The following is a 17181-nucleotide window of genomic DNA, read 5'->3' on the forward strand; positions in this document are numbered from 1 at the left end:
CTGGTTTTGGTATAGAGATAATGCTGAACAAAATAAATTATTTCCTTTCCCAGCGTCCAGCACATGCTGGAACTATTGAAGCACAGTGTTTTCTTATAAGGCTGAGTCTGAATGACAAAATAGATTTTGCATGCTGCTGCCTCTCCGTGTACAAGAGAGACTAGTACCAGTACTGTGAACTGAGAAAAGACTGTCTACTTAGCATATATTTATGTGGCCAGTATGTTGTGTAGTACTGCATGTGCACAACACTCAGGTATATACTGAAAAAATGTTATTTGTTGTCTTCATAATAATTTAAAAAGTAAACTTTCTTTCTTATTTCATATAAATATTTTTGAGATAATCCAAAAATAAAGACCAATCTATATGCAAATGAACGTTACACAATTCAGTTTTATATTAGAAAAGTACTCCATACTAAAGATGAAAAATGTGTATTACCATCAGGCAAATTCTTATTGTGTTTTTCCAGAATAGTCATAGCAATAGTCATGATGAGATTATGCTAACTGCAGATAAGGCACTGTGCTACTTCAATTACATCAGTGATTTAGAGGACATTCAGAGGCCATATGACCAAACAATAGTTTTCTTCTTGTCTTACACACCTGAAGCTCCAGGTTTGACAATTGCAGATTGATTCTTCTTTGATTACTTGTGTATTTAGAATTGCAGAAATAGAAGATGTGTAAATAGCACAGTCCTCTATTCCAGTCCCTAGTGCTTCTTGCAAGAGTTGTCTGCAGTTGTTGTCCTGCTGGCCCTACTGTTGTCCAGGGGATGATTCCAAATCCTTCTACCAGAGAGACAGATGTATCAGAAATCCCAACTGAATCGCAGCATTGTCTCATATACCACTCCAGAGGCTTCTTGGATCCTGAAACATTTCTTGGACACCAATCGGACTACATGTGTGCAGAGCATAGATGCCAAATACAGCTTTAGTGTTGAAGCTGTTTTACTACGTTTGGCTGCAGGATCTCCATAATTTTTGCTGTACGTGAAAGAATGAAACTACTGATCCTTTTATGTCTACCCCAGAAGACAAAATGCCAGATACATTAGATCTAGTTGGACATGAGCATTACTCAGCCAGTGTCTTGCAGTGAATGCTTGATAATTGATTATTCTTAATGGAGAAATCTATTTTGAAAAACCTTGATAAATTCCCACAGGACTACAGAGAAGAACTCAAGTATTTATCATTGAAGACTGTACTTTCCTTCAGATAGTTTTTGATATGTGGATGAAATAAGTCGGTCTGTGATAAACTTGATTCAGTGTTAGGCAGTCTTCGTTACTATAGATTCCAGGCATTAGAAAAGATGATCTATGTTTTGAGAGAATTTATATATTCAGAAACTATCAGGTAAAAGTTAAAAAGTCTTTGGAAGTGTCTAATGTGACAAGAGAATTTTGAAGGATATTTCCTGTAGTGGAGATTGGTGGAATTTCCAAATAAATATAATGTATCTGGTAAGCTTTATACGTAACATTTATACAACTCCCTGCACAAACTGCTCCAATGTGGGTTCATCTCGAGGGCTGCAGCTATTCTCTGTTTCCTCTGGGTCAGAGTCCAGAGCATTTAACCCCTCTGGCACGAGGTCTTCTCAGAGCTGCTGGCAGCTAATAGTCCTGCCATAGAGCCTGCATTCTCACCATGGGTTGTAGTGGGAGCCTCTGGTCTAGTGCTTCTCTTCCCTTTGTCTTCTGACTGCAGAGTTAATGTGGTCACCTCCATCTTGCCTTACTCTTCTGCCTCTTCCTATGCACTACAGATTTCCCTTCTTAAATAGTAATTGCAGAAGTGCCAGATTGGCCCGACAGGGCTGGAGGTGGGTCCAAAATTTCAAAGAGAATTGCGGAAGTTTCATGAACTTTTTGTGGGGACAGCACTGCAGTTCCCTCCCCCTGTTAGCGAGGAAAAGGAGCTCCATATAAACCCATTTCTTTTGGGAAAAGCAAAAGAAATTTGTTCATATAGTGAGCAGTTGAACTGTGGCAATTCCTGCTACAGGCTATTAGATATGCTAAAAATTCTTATGACTGAGACTGGACAAGTTAATGGAGAAGAAATTTACCAAACAGATCTGTTTCAAGCAATCTGAAAAAGGTTAGAGGATTGGAGGGATTGTTAATCTTTTTGTATGCTTTCCTGGACATCTGCTAATGGCCGCTACTGATTACCAGTGAAAGTGGACTTTTAGTTGGTACCAATATAGATCCAGATATTCTTAGCTTCTTTTATGGTCATAGTTTCTAATATTTTAACAGTGGATTGTAGGATGATGAAGGTTCCAGACTACTAGTCAGTTGTTCTGTTGTTGCTATGGCTTTTTTCCTTTTGCCATCAGTTTGTTTCATCAGAAATCAAACTTCTTCCAACTACTTAAAACTAATTCTGAAAATTCAGAAGGAATTTTTCCCTTTACTTGTCTCAGACTTGTTAAATGTATATTCCTGTTCATAGCCTTTACATTAAGAGGGTAGTGAAAAAATCGTAAATTTCTTCCTCCCAGATTTGTGTATTAATATGTAACTCTTGACCTTTCCTTATCTTGTTCATAGTATCAAACGTTCTTTTTGGGTTTTTTTCACAGAAGCAATTTAAGATTTCAGAGTGTTGATACCTGTTATGGATTAAAACTTTTAGAATCCTATCTTGTAAATATTTGAACTGCTGCCACCAATACCTGACTATGGTAGGAGCCATCCTAGGAATCCTCTGCAATGTCTGTGCACCAACACATGCAGCTTGGGGATTAAGCAGGAAGAATTAGAGGTGTGTGTGTGGATAAAGGGCCATGATCTCATTGCAGTTACTGAGACACAGTGGGACAGCTTACATGACTGGATTGCAGTCATAAATGGCTCTGTACTATTTACTGTGTTAAGGAGTATCTTCACTGTTTAGAGGTCAATGATGGTGATGACAGGATTGAGTGTTTATGGATGAGAATCAAGGGGAAGGACAGTAAGGCTAATGTCATGGTAGGAGTCTGTTACAGACCACCTAACTAGGGTGAGGAGGTAGAGGAAATGTTCTATAGGCAGCTGGGAAAAGTCTCAAGATCACTAGCCCTTGTCCTTATGGGAGATTTGACCTTACCAGATGTCTGCTGCAAATACAACACAGTGGAGAGGAAACAGTCCAGAAGGGTTGTGAAGTGGCAGGTAACTTCCTCACACAGCTGGTGAGGTAGCCAATGAAGGAAGGCGTCTTGCTGGACCTGGTGTTTGTAAACAGAGAGGGATTTATGGAAAGTGATGGTTGGAGGCTGTCTTGGGCATAGCTGTCATGCAATGATTGAGCTCCTGATCCTCAGAGAAGCAAGTAGGGAGGTCAGCAGAACTGCCACCTTAGATTTCTGGAGGAAAGACTTTAAGATGTTTAGGAAGTTGGTTGCTAGAGTCCCTTTGGAGGCAGTCCTGAAGGACAAAGGACTCCAAGAAGGCTGGACATTCTTCAAGAAGAAAATCTGAAATGTTAAAGCTGTTGCCATGTGCAAGATGACCTGACAGGGCAGAAGCCTGTCCTGGCTTCTGCTGGAGCTCAGGAGGAAAAAGAGAACTTATGGTCTTTGGAAGAAAGTTCAAGAAGGCCAAGAACACTACAAGGATGTTGCGAGGTCATATAGGGAGAAAATTAGAAGGACTAAGGTACAATTAGAACTTAAACTTGCTGCTGCTGTAAGAGACAATAGGAAAAGTTGTGAGGTGGGGGGCAGTTTCTTCAGCAATGAATGATAGAATGAGAGGAAATGGGCTTAAGTTGTGTCGAGACACATTTAAATTGTATATCAGGAAGAACTTTTTCACTTAGGGGTTTGTTAAACACTGTAACAAGCTGCTGAGGGAGTTGGTGGGGTTCTGATCCCTGGAGATATTTAAAAAATGCATAGATGAGTTGCTGAAGGACATGGTTTAGTGGTGGGCTTGGCAGTGTTAGATTAGTGATTGGACTTGATGATCTTAAAGGTCTTTTCCAACCAAAATGATTCTGTGATTTAGGAAGGACAGGTCAGTGAGCTGAGGTGGTGAAGCTGCTCTTAAAGTGAGAGAGCAACTGGAATGTATTGCACTCAGCCTAAGAGGGGGAAAAGAGAAGGTTGAAAGTTTGTGGGTGAAGATAGGGCTGATACTGTAGTGGGAGTTTACTACAGGCCACCTGATCAGGAAGAGAAAGTTGACAAGGCCTTCTACAAATGGCTAAAAGTACTCTCATGACCACATGCCCGGATTCTTGTAGGAAACCACCCTGATATTTGCTGGCAAGGTCATGCAGCTAAGCATGCACAGTCCAGGAGGTTCCTTCAATCTTTACTGCTGTCAGCCCTTGGAAAGCCCAGTCCCTGGAGGACAGAGAGAAAATCTGGAGGGAGGACCTTGCCTTAGTTGAAGGGGATTGGGTTAGGGATCTGCTAGGCAAACTGGACACCCACAATTCACGGATCTGGATGGGATACACCCATGAGTGTTGAGGGAGCTGGCTGATGCTAAGCTACTCTCCACTGTTTTTTAACAATTGTAGAGTACAGGTGAGGTATCTGAAGACTGGAGGAAGGCCACCAGTGTCACTCCAGTATTCAAAAAAAGGCAAGAAGGAAGAATCTGGAAACTACAGACCAGTCAACCTCACCTTCATCCCTGGAAAGGTGGTGGAAAAGCTCATCCTGGATGTAATCTCTAAGCACATGAAGGAAAAGATGTTTATCAGGTAGGAGTCAACATGGTTTCACCAGGGAGAAATCCTGTTTGATCAACCTGATAGCCTTCTATGATGGCATCACTGGCTGGCTAGATGAGGAGAGAACTGGTTGTCCTCTGCCTTGACTTCAGTAAGGCCTTTGACACCATCTCCAATTACATCCTTATTGAAAAGCTCAGGCATTGTGGTTTGGATGAGAGGCTGGCGATGTGGTTTGAAAGATGGCTGAATGACAGAGCTCAGAGGGTGGTGATCAACAGCACAGAATCGAGTTGCAGGCCTGTGGCCAGTGAAGTTCCACAGGGATGGGTTCTGGGGCCAGTCTTGTTGAACATCTTCATCAGTGACCTGGATGAGGGGGACAGAGTGTACCCTCAGCAAGTTGGCTGATGACACCAAGCTGGGAGGACTGGCTGATTCCCCAGAAGGCTGTGCTGCCATTCATTGGGATCTTGACCGGCTTGAGAGTTGGGTAGAGAGGAACCTCATGAGGTTCAACAAGGACAAGTGCAGAGTCCTGTATCTGGGAAGGAACAACCCCATGCACCAGTACAGGCTGGGGATTAACCTGCTGGAGAGCAGCTCTCCAGAGAGAGACTTGGGAGCCCTGATTGATAATAAACTGAACATGAGGCAGCAATGTGCCCTCGCGGCCAAGAAGGCCAATGGCATCCTGGGATGCATCAAGAAGAGTGTGGCCAGCAGGTTGAGGCAGGTTCTTCTCCCACTCCACTCTGCCCTGGTGAGACCTCATCTGGAGTCCTGTGTCCATTTCTGGGCTCCTTAGTTCAAGAGTGGTAGAGAATTTCTGGAGAGAGTCCAGCACAGGTCTACAAAGATTATTAGAGGACTGGAACATCCTTCTTATAAGGAGAGGCTGCAAGAAGCTGTTTAGCCTGGAAATGAGAAGACTAGAGGGGGATCTTATCAACACTTATAAGTGTTATAGGATACTTAAAGGTGCTGGAGCATGTCCAGAGATGTGCAGTGAAGGTAATGAAGGGTCTGGAGCACAAGTCTTATGAGGAGCAGCTGAGGAAGCTGGGGTTATTTAGCCTGGAGAAGAGGAAGCTGAGGGATGTATGTTCACTGTCTACAAGTACCTGAAAGGGGGTTGTGGTGAGGTGGGGATTGGTCTCTTCTCTGCAGTAATGAATGACAGGACAAGAAAAAAACATGCTCAAGTTGCACCAGGGGAGGTTTAGATTGGAGATGAGGAAGATTATTTTCACTGAGAGGGTTATTAAGTATTGGAACCGGCTGCCCAGGGAGATAGTGGAGTCAACATCCCTAGAGATATACAAAAGACCCATAGATGAGGTGCTGAAGGACATACTTTAGTGGAGGGCTTTACAATGATAGTGATTGGACTCAATGATCTGAAAGGTCTTTTTCCAACCATAATGATTCTATGATTCTACGAAATAGAATTTTACAGAATATACAACGTTTTCTCCTGAGAAGTTTTAAGTTATTTCTTTTTAGAAAAGATACTTTCAGAGGAAGCTATCTAGTCCTTATTGAAATAGATTTTTTGAAAGTACTATTTTTATTTTCAGTAAGAAGAAAGTTTCATGGCCATGTGGCATACTAGCATAATAAGTTCTTCAAATGCCAATAAACTTTTAGGAACAAATTTATTCCATAAACAATTTTTTTCATCTTGTCTGTCTTCTTCTGTAAGTATCGTTGATAAAGAGGGAATGAAATTGTGCCCTTTCATAGGTTACTACAGCTCTATTTATCAGGAGACTTAGCAGTTAAGATCATTTGTGGTTTTGAAATGCAAAGTTGAAGTTGAAATGCTGATGTATTTTGTATTAGTGTCTCATCATCTGGGTCATGAGCTGTGTTATACTGTGCTAGAGCTACTAATACACTCTTCAGAAAGATGTTAACTCTTCAAGACTTCTGTCTGAGCTGAGGCAGGCTCTAGAGCTTGGGAAAGTTTTTTCCAAGGGTAGAACTTAATAGCACAGCTTCCACTGTGAGTTCAGTACACATAATTATGTACACTTACTCCCTTGTGAAAACATCATGGTGTAGGATTCAGTTTGCCATAGCTGTATTAATCTTATCTGTATAGCCTTCTAGCCTTCCTTTCTCACTCTGCCTTGCATTGAAAGTGTTTGGTGTTTGTGTGTAGGTACTCAATGGAGAAAGTTATTTATATCCTAGTAAGTATAGATCTTTTAAAAAAGTGTTTTAGCTCTGTAGCACATGAACAGCTGCCATCTTTCATTACTTGAAAGGCTCATTTGAGGCTTTTTGGACTGTGTTGTTGAAGGAGCTTAGTACTGGGTAGAGGCAAGTGCTCTTTACGACCACGACAGAGAAATGTGGAAAGTGAGTTGCAAACATTGCTTCTAATAGGTAATAATTGCTGAATTAATTTGAATTTAAAAGAAATATTATCTCTCAGTAACAAATGTGGAGAGTCTGGTTCCTCAAGGGAAGTAATTGGAAGTCTGTATTAAAAGCTTTAAATTCTCTTGTGAAAGAACAGCTCTGGCTTAAAATTGCTGAGTGTTCATGTGCAGTAGTATCTGAGGTTATATTTATTTCCTGTATTTATCTTGGTACAGTCACCTGTCAAATTAGGAAGCAGACATCAAGTAGCTGTTGTTTGCTTTGAAAGTTTATGAGTATCATCTGGAAAAAAATGAACTATTAAGTTCTGAGTCTTGTCTGACAAAATATTTTAACAAAATGGGTAAATCGCTTGTGTAAACCTGAGTCAGAGATTATGACTAACTTGAATGATGGTATTGTCTATTGATGCAGAGGGTACAGCTCAGTTCTCGCAGTATTCTGGGCATGAAAACTTCTAGGAAAAACAGGAAGTCCTGTGAGAAGCTAGAGTAAGTAGGCATTTATTTTCCTGTGCAGCACTTTTAATGTTTGCATTTCTAAATCAGGTTTGGTTTGTTGTTTTTTTTTGTTTTTTTTTTTATTACACATAACATTTTTTACTGTGTTTACCCAAGTCTGGTTGGCACTCCTGCACTCTTAAGTGTCTATCTCTAAACTGACCTTTTTTTGCTTCTTACACCTCTATAGTGTTTTACAAAGAAAGAAAACATAAAGAGAAATGTAAGGAAATGCATTATATGAAAGAATACAAAGGAACCTGCATTTAACCATGCAGGTACATAGCCTGGAACATTATGTCTTACTTTGCTTTAAAAAGTAAGTAAAATGTTTAGGTAATCACATATCTGTGATAAACTTAAAAATTCTTGTGCTTTTACCATCTAAGAAAAAATATAATTTGAAATGCAAAGGATTTCTTGTTAATTATCATTAATTAACATGAATCTTGTTAACAGAAAGCTTCTTGTTAATTTGTTGGTAAATATTTCTATTAGGCACAGTTGTAGATTGGACATTTGGCTACATACTGGAATAATGGGCATGTTCAGGAAAGCATGGACAAAGCTGTTCAAACACTGGGAAACTTTTGCTGGAAATTCTGATTCTGCACTCTTGTACTTCTCTGGCCTGTATTTCACTCTAGCGCTTGAGCACATCACTTTAAACATAGCTAAAAATAATAGCATGAAATCTTGAGCTGTTGTTTGTGGATACCACATTTTAAGACTTGGTCCTGGGCAAGTACAGAGTAGACCATGGCATTAGTTAATTACTATTTATGTCTCTGGAAATTCTGCAAGTGAATGAAGTGGGTTTGTATTTTTGCCGACTGTCCTGTTCAACCACTGTTTAAGGCTTTAGTAAGCTCAGATTCTCTGGGTAGAAGATAATGTTGAAATATAAAAAACTCTTTGGGGAAAAACAAATTAATGCACTTTCTATTAAGCTAAATATAGATGTAACTATGCTTACTATGCAGTGGAAGGTTGGTAGTGCTTTCAAGAAAGGAGGAAGTAAGTTTTTGCTTTATTTTGGGTAGAAGATTATAGCACTTTTTTATTCACGAAAATAATTCCTGTCAGCTTCACAGTGATTTAAACCTTACCTTTTTAAAGTCTTCTTAAGTAGTACATGTAAGACTTAGCGAATAGGAGCTGATACGCAGTTACTTTACTTGGTAGACCAATGGTGCACAATATATAGTGTGTAAGGCACACTGTTGTCAAATTTTATTCTTAGTATGATCCTTCCAAACTATTATCTTCCTCTATTCCTTCTTCATAGATCTGTCCCATTGCGTTTCAGCACTCAAGAGGACAACCTTTGAAGCATAGATGTACTGTGCAAGTAGAAAAACTACAGATATTTTACATCTAGGAAAGATCATTTAATAATAGATGCAACTGGCACTAGGAAATAGTTAACATTTGAAGCTGGAGGGAACTGTCTCCCTGCACCTCTAGAAGTGCACAGGGAAGAGAAGGGTTGAAAACACTGAGGTTATGCCTACCTGGCACAGTTGGACATAAGTACACAATGTAACTGTAAGGAAAAAGAGAGAAAGTTAGCCTCTGGAAAGTACTGATTTGAGAACAGTGTATGGTGTAGAGGTATCTAAAAGGGTTTGACTCCCACTGACTTGCAAGCTGTATGCTTTAAATCTAGGTCACGTCAAGTATCAATACCTTATCAGTGAAGCAGTCTTATTTTATGAGCCTTTTATGCAACATTGAGAGCCCTTCAGTCTTTGTTCATGTGCTCAAAGATATGCATGTACTTAAGTGCTTTCTTGGACAAGGCTAAATTGCTCTGTGCCTTGCAAGTTTAACCCTGTAGTCATAAAAATCTTATCTGAATTTAAACTCCCATCTTTGTCTTCCACAGTTATTGGGAGGTGTCCTACTGTGTTAAGGGTCCATGATTGTACAGTAGTACTGCTGAATTTATGAAAGGGGAGGAGTTGCTCATATACTTCAGTGTTGCTGACTTCTCATACTGAATTGCAAGGTTTTCCTGTCAAATGGAAGATGGGTATATTGAGTGCTTATTTCATGCTTATAAACTTTAATCTGTGTATATGTTTAAATATGTGAATCCATGTTTGACACTTGTGACCAAAGTGGCAGATATTTGTGCTGGGCTCAGCAATGACATTTTTTTCTGATGATTAGCTGAAACAAACTCTGTTTTTAATGACTTCCAAAACTATGGCAGAAGCCAACTTCAAATCAGAACCCTTGTCTTGCATTTATCTTAGCAAAGTAGTTGTGGTATCTTGAGGCACTTGAAACAGAGCTGACTAAAGATGGGATTTCTTTTATTTGGAAGATGATTAGATTTTTTTTTTTCTGTTTTTTTTTTTTTTTCCTTGCAGAGAAGAGGCTCAGACTTCCAGATTTTTGCAAAGGGCAGATATTTTGAATTAAATGTTTTCTTAACTTCCTCCCTCTGATCCACAGAATAGATAATGTTGACAGACTCCTATTTGGAACCATGGAGTAGGAGAGTAAAGTCTCAGGACCCTGGTTCCAGCTAGGCTATGAGGTAATGCTAGATTTTCTGATAGAAAATCAGGAAGTTAGGATTTCAAGATCTCTAACTGAAACAAATTCTTAGGGACTTACTCTGTGTTACAGAAATTTACTGCAACCAAACCTTGTTCCCAAAGCTCTTTAGACTTGTTTTTGTCACTTACTGATGAAAAGGTTTATTAAAAATAAATCCTGAATGACTGCAGTAGAGTATCTTTATTAACTGCGGTGTCACTACTTCAAGAGATAAATGCATGTTAATATTTATCACTCACTGTATGCTATCAAAGATTATGTGAAAAATGACTTGTGCTTTGTTATTTCATCTGTTGTGATCAGATTAAAAACTGTTCTGTAAAATCATTCCCAACAGAGTGTTGCAGCAGTTTGAGGTACAGTCTAAAGAGAAATCAAAAATATCTGCAAAACATCTGACTTCAGAAAATGCAGCTCTAAAGTTTTATTTATATATTTTTAAAAATCCCCTTGCAGAGTAATGAAAGCTTCAAATAAGACACCCAAACGCTTTTTAATCTACTGTTTAGGTGAAACCATGTGGCATATCTGTGATCATGATGAAGGAACTTGACTACTGGAATAGTAAATGGTCTTAAATATTTTCCCTTTACTGATGTCATTATGCCTTACAGAATGGATACTGAGCCTTTGAACCTACCACCTTCTGCATATAGATGCTTAGTACTACTTGTTAAAAAATCAGGATAAATTGTTATCAGTATTATCAACTTTGTGAAAGACACAGCCAATTTTTTTTGTTGTGACCCATCCAATAGATCAGAAAGAGAAAAAAAAAGTGGAACGGAAATGAACCCTTCAAGCAATTGCAAAATGATATCATATGATAGGCTTTTTACAGTGGCCTAAGTCTCACAGCCAGATTGTATTGTAAATGTTAACATGTGATTTTTAGAGCAGATCTCAATGACAATTGGTCATTCAGTTATTTAGTGTCCTATTTGTACACTCTTTTAGAATAAACTCTTAGGAAGTTCCAGGCACACAAAAAATCTATTTCTGTCATTCTCTGCTATTTTAGGGGAAGGTAGCAGAAAGGATCCCAGGAGTGCCTGTCTAAATATGAATGTACTGCTTTTCTGTATTTGAAATTATGTGAGCAGTAGACACCACCTTTGCATACAATTATAATGTAGGCAGTCAAAAGTGCACATGTTGAAGACAGCAGTCCTGGTCAAACACGTTCAAATAGTCAGTTGTATTCAGGTTACATGACTGTGGCTGTGGGGAATATGCCATCACTAATCTGGCTCTTGGATTAATTACTTTTGAAAAATGAGAAATGAATTCTTCTGCCGTGTGTGAAAAGCTTTTGGCCTTCTTGAGTCCAGTTTAGTGTTGAAGCTGTGCTGGAGAGAAAGGGTAATGAAGCCTTTGCATCCTGACCAGCTTCCTTCAGGCTTATTGGAGGGGAGAGTGCCCTTTCCTGGAAGCCTTCTGGAGGGACAAGGAGATTGGAGCAACCTCCCTGTGTGTGTCCAAGATGCACTAGGGTCCATTTCTAAAACCACATGCCAGGTTTTGATCCCACTGGATGCCAATAGAAATGACACACTGCATATGAACCGAAATGCACTTTTGAAGGGCAATACTGAGGCAAATCAATTCTCTGCTTTCCATCCACCACAGTTTGATGAAACTGGTGGCACCATGCTGGTATGAGTAAAATCAGAACCCAACACTCAGCTACAAAACTAGGTGTTTTGACAGAAAACTTTTCTTATTTTAATCTTGGTGGACATTGTTATGGTTTAACCCCAGATGACAACTAAGCACCATACAGCCACTCTCTTACTCCACCAGCATCAGGATGGGAAAGAGGATTAGAAGGATAACAGTGAAAAAACTTCTGAGTTGAGATAAAGACAGTTTAATATGTAAGGCAAATGCCATGCAACAAATAAGGAATTCATTCACCATTTCCTGTTGCAGGCAGGTGTTCAGCCATCTCCAGGAAAGCGGGACTCCATTGTAAGAGTTACTTGGGAAAACAAATGCCATCACTCTGAACATCCCCCTCTTTCTTCTTCTCTCCACCAGCTTTATATGCTGAGCATGATGGCATTTGGTCCGGGATATCCTGTGGATCGGTTGGAATCAGCTTTCCCAACTGCATCTCTTCCCAAGTTCTTGTGCACCCCGAGCCCACTGACTGACAGGGCAGGGTGAGAAGCAGAAAAGGCCTTGATGCTGTGTGAGCACTGCTCATTTGTAATGGAAACATCCCTGTAATATCAAAACCATTTTCAGCACAATTCCAAAGCAGTCACATACAAACTACTGTGAAAAAACCTATCTCTATCCCAACCAAAACCAGCACAAACATGTATGAGTCTGGACATCTAAGACAAAAATGATGGAATTAGGGGTCCCTTCCAGCCCTTAAGATTCTGTGATTCTGTGAATCAGTGTTGTGATTTCTGGTGTAGGCTAGGATGATGTTCTCTTGCACATCTGTTCTGTCCATGCAGCTTTCTGAACAATATGTGTCTCCTTCTCTATGAGACAGTCAGTTTCTCTTCATGTCCCCAAGGACTTTCACATTAGAGCAATTTAACAGTTAAGGTGTGTTTTAGCAAAAGGTTTGTAAATGTGGGTGAATTGCAATAAATAAAAATTAAAGAGGGATGACAGAAATATTTCTTCCTCATCATAAGAAGTTCTGGTTTATATCAGGAGTTTAATTTCATCTATTTTCTCACCATCTTAGTTTTATACATGTACAGTTAATTTTTTTCTTTGTGTAATTTAGAACTCAGTTTCCAATAGAAACAAAAAAACCTGTAAGTAAAAACAGTCAAATGGGTTTATCCAAGTCCCACTATAAGTTGAAATGCATCCTTTATCCAAATCTGTCACTTATTCCTTGGCATAAATTATGTATTCAATAATTCACTGGTTTTTAGTACTCCCATTTCTCCCAAGTTATGGACATCTCTCCAAAACTTGAAATCAGGGGCATAATATTTCTTACTTTCCTCCAAATTCTTTTTTTGTCTAGTTTCTGCTGGCACAGCTGAAAGTGGTGCAGGGAAAGAGCTCCTGCTCAGTAGAATCTGATGGTGGTCCTGTGCCACTGGTGGCCATGAAGGGAGCATCTCTTGAGGAATACTGTAACCTGCACTGAATATGTCTAACTGCATTCCAGCTGTGTGTTTCTCCTGACATATTTACCAGTACACTGAGAGACTTTATTATCATGGGTGTTAATAGTCCTTTAAAATTTTCCCTGGCTTTGTGCACAAGGAGATCTTTTTTTCAACATTCTAGGTTTTCAGCATTTTCTGTAGTTTCTAGAAGGAAGGCAACTTCAAAAGTTAAGACTTTGTTAAAGAAATGTTCAATGTACAACACAAAACTGTTTGTTTTCAAGCTTTAAAAAAGTAAGTCTAAAATTGAGATATATTTTAGAAAGATATGGCAATTAAAATTTTGAAAGATTGACCCACTTTTTTAAAACTTTTATTTCTTTATGTGGAAACAGTTTGGACAATGAATGTGCATTGGCTAATCGAATTGCACTTTTTTCTCCTTTGGAGGAACAATTCTGTCAAAAAACTTCCAAATACACTTCTATATGAAAACTTCAAATCTTGGTATCTATTGAATTGTTAACTCCCATGCACTAAAGAGAGTTTGTGACTCAGGAGTTCAGATATCGCCAGACTGTCTTTAAAACCTGTACATTTTAAGACAGCTGTTAAGTTCATGGAGTTTGAGTTGCCAAACTGTTTGTCTTGAGCTTTAAGATACATCATTTTTTTAGTACATTCTGAACATGCAGCTCTCGTAATGCCATGAGCATGAGATCTGGTAAGGCAGGAACAAACCACCAAATACTGAAACTTGCCAAAAAATTGTAAAAGCTAGCAGTCCTTGGATTGCATTACATATGACATCACATTCAATAAATGATTTAATAACATGTAGTTTGTCATATTCATTCTTCTGTGATTTTGCAAAATATGAGTAATTTTGTTATTTATGCTTCTATAGTGCTTAGAAGTTGTTGTCCTAAGTTAGGGAACCAGGCCAGCTTCTGTAGAAGCAGAACAAAGAATGACCTCTGATCCAAAGGGTTTAAAATGTCATTTTTTTTTTGTAGTGCTCTGCAGCCCTAGTTGTCTGCTTTCTGTGTGCACTCTGGTGTCTTACCAGTAAAGACAAATCAGTAAGTCGAACAAAGCATGTATCTAGTGAAAATGTGATCTTCCTTTTCAGATCACAGAAATTCGTATAAAGGCTCACTCTTGCCATTTTTTTTCATTTTGTTAGAATTGTTTAATTTCTTTATTAAAAAAATAGGGAACTTAATTACAGGAATTTGGTATTCAAAAGTTGCAGTCAAAATAGTGATCATATAATGAGAGTTTTCAGTCTGATGGAGTGAGATCGTCTATAACTTTTTTCTAAAATTGTTGAATCATGTTTATCTTATTCTTTAGTTTATAAACTGCCACTCGGGCCATTGATGATGTGCTTGAACTGTAACACGTATAAAGCAAAAAGCCGATTTAGTGTCTAGATACAGAATATGAACCATTGTCTTCTAGTAGTTGCTCATAATGTACAGAATAGGTGCAAATGAAGCAGGCAGCATGTAGAGTGAACATTTCTCATATACATATATACACTCTGCTAGTTCTGTCATCTGTAGCCTTGGCTTTATTTGTAACCTTCGCTAAGAATTCCATCAGTGGTTTTTAATCTGTAAATTAAAAAATGGCTCTGAAATGCATGAAGCACATGGAAAATTGAACTTTTTCTGTAGATAAGTCAGGTAAGGTGACATTTAATAGTCTTGAAGATTCATATTTTCTCAAATACTAAGGGTTTACTTTACTTACACGTTGTAAGTTTGACTGCTGGTGGTGAAGCTGAGTGTTTCCTCTATGATTTATAAGGCATTTTCTAAGTCTTTGTCAAACATTTTCTATTGTCTTTTGGGTATAGATATCCATTAAATCATAGAGGAACTATGACCAAGTGTGTCTGACACAGTACTCTTAAGTGTATAGTGAAAATTACTTTCAAAAACTTCTAAAGGAAGAGAAAAAGAGCAGTCTGAACAAAGCAAAGTGTTCACTTGAAAGTGTATCTATACTCCTGACCCAAAGTGAGATTTTTTTTTTTTATTAGCCCCCCTTCCATATAATTTGTTTCAGAAAGAGTAATTACATAAACATATTTTTATTTTCTCAAGAATGGAAGCTTGTATCCGTATATTGTCTTTGTGCCATGTATTGTGATGATAATATTGTTGATGTAAAATTGCTATCTGGAGACCTTAAAAACTTTTTTTCAATCCAAAAAGTAAAAGGAAATCTTGGTAATAACAATTTTTGAGGTTTGTGATTAGAAGTACTCAAAGACACTGTGATTTAAGTATGGATTTTGCTATGATATTGACCATTAAGGCACAATCATGATTAACGTGGAACTGACTTGTAGAATTATCCTTGGCCAGGATATTTGTATTTTATACTGAAAATCTGTAAGCAATGCTTAGAAATTCACCAATTGTATATATGTATATTTTGTCTTCTAGGGCATACAGGGCGATTATTAAAATCTCTGTGCTTCACCAGTCTATCATTTCTGCTGCTGCACATCATCTTTCAGATTACAATAAACAGTCTTGAAGCTGGAAAAACTATTGAACCTGGTTTTAACTGTGAGTAAAACCTGTAGCTTTTATTATCACTTTAACTGTCCAAATGCTTCAGTATTTTGAAAGTTGAAGCGTTGATGAGAAGGCACTTAGGATCATGTTCCTGTGGGTTAGAAGTTTACTTCTCTTTCCCAGTTTACTGCCTTAAGTATTACTATTAGTAGGGCAAGAAGACTAGATGGGTTTAAAGAGAGAAATGTATTTACTATTTTATTCTCATCCGAGAGAGTTGGGTTTAACACTGACTGTTGTATGTCTTCATCTTTTAGACTTTCTCAAAATGCCCTCAGAAACTGAGATGGCTACACATTTGTGTTATTAAATCATAATTTAATGTATTAAGGATAAAATGAGATACAGTAGTGAAAAACCCTCTACCCATGTATTATGCCACTGTCTGATTGAACTCTTTTAAGTTATTAATTTAATTTCTTGATCCCAGGATTTATGTTTCTAAACAGATATTTGTCTCCTCCTTGCCTGTGTTGTATGGGAAGAAGGATTGTTATTTATATATAAACAGTACTTAAAAATGTATTGCATGACATTTTGTATCTCCTTCTCTCAGGAAGTGTTCTTCAATAATTCAGAAGCAAATGTTCTTTCTTGTGCAGAAGTTAATTAAAATATCTATCCAGTGATTTGGTTATGTAACCTCCAGGTAGCAACTATTTGTACTTGTCTTACAATGCTTATGTTTAACATTTAAACCTTACCTTTGATATATGTCCATTTAATTTATCACAGAGTATGCTGCTGCCACTTGAGTAAACAGTTATACTATAATTCAACACAAGAAACCTTATGTGAAGTAAAGCATTTGACTTAAAGTAACAGTATCCTAAGAAAACTTGGAGTGAACATTACCATTTCACCTTTAACTCAAACCATTTCTTGAAGTAAAAGGAGTAATAGTGTTTATGAAATATCACTTTTGACTGGTATATCTTTGACTTTATTGGTTCAAATCAGACCTTCAGAGTATTTTTTCTTTTTTTCCTAATCATGTGTTACTGATAGTGTGAACTGGATTAGCTGCTTTCCTGTATCTGTTTAACATTCTTATGGCTAAAAATACATGATTTTTACTTTAGGTAATTGTATCAGCTAGAGATTCTTTGTAAAAGTAGAGAGTTACTAACTTTGCAAGACAGAGATGCAACCACTGGCTTTTTCTTCCTCGTGTGGTTGGAACTGGGGTCTATTGTAGGAACTGATTAAAAGAATGATTTAATCCTGAGAAGTCCATTCCTGAAGAAACAGATAATGCACTGTTTCCATCTATTACCAGTTGCTGAATGCAACAGCTTCTATTCTAACTGCCATTAATAACTTTTTCCTTAGGTTCTCACAGA

The 17181-nt window shown here is 38.1% G+C and overlaps 1 protein-coding gene across 1 annotated transcript in view; it reads left to right on the forward strand.

Annotated features, from left to right (window-relative positions):
- The window catches only part of PIEZO2 (piezo type mechanosensitive ion channel component 2), a 318044-nt gene that overhangs the window by 95664 nt on the left and 205199 nt on the right, over nt 1–17181 (forward strand). The window contains exon 3 of the mRNA XM_061994704.1: nt 15704–15829. Within this exon, the coding sequence (XP_061850688.1) occupies nt 15704–15829 (126 nt within the window). The remainder of the gene's footprint in view (nt 1–15703; nt 15830–17181) is intronic.

This window comes from Colius striatus, chromosome 4 (genome assembly GCF_028858725.1).
Source record: "Colius striatus isolate bColStr4 chromosome 4, bColStr4.1.hap1, whole genome shotgun sequence".
In the NCBI taxonomy this organism is placed as follows: Eukaryota; Metazoa; Chordata; class Aves; order Coliiformes; family Coliidae; genus Colius; species Colius striatus.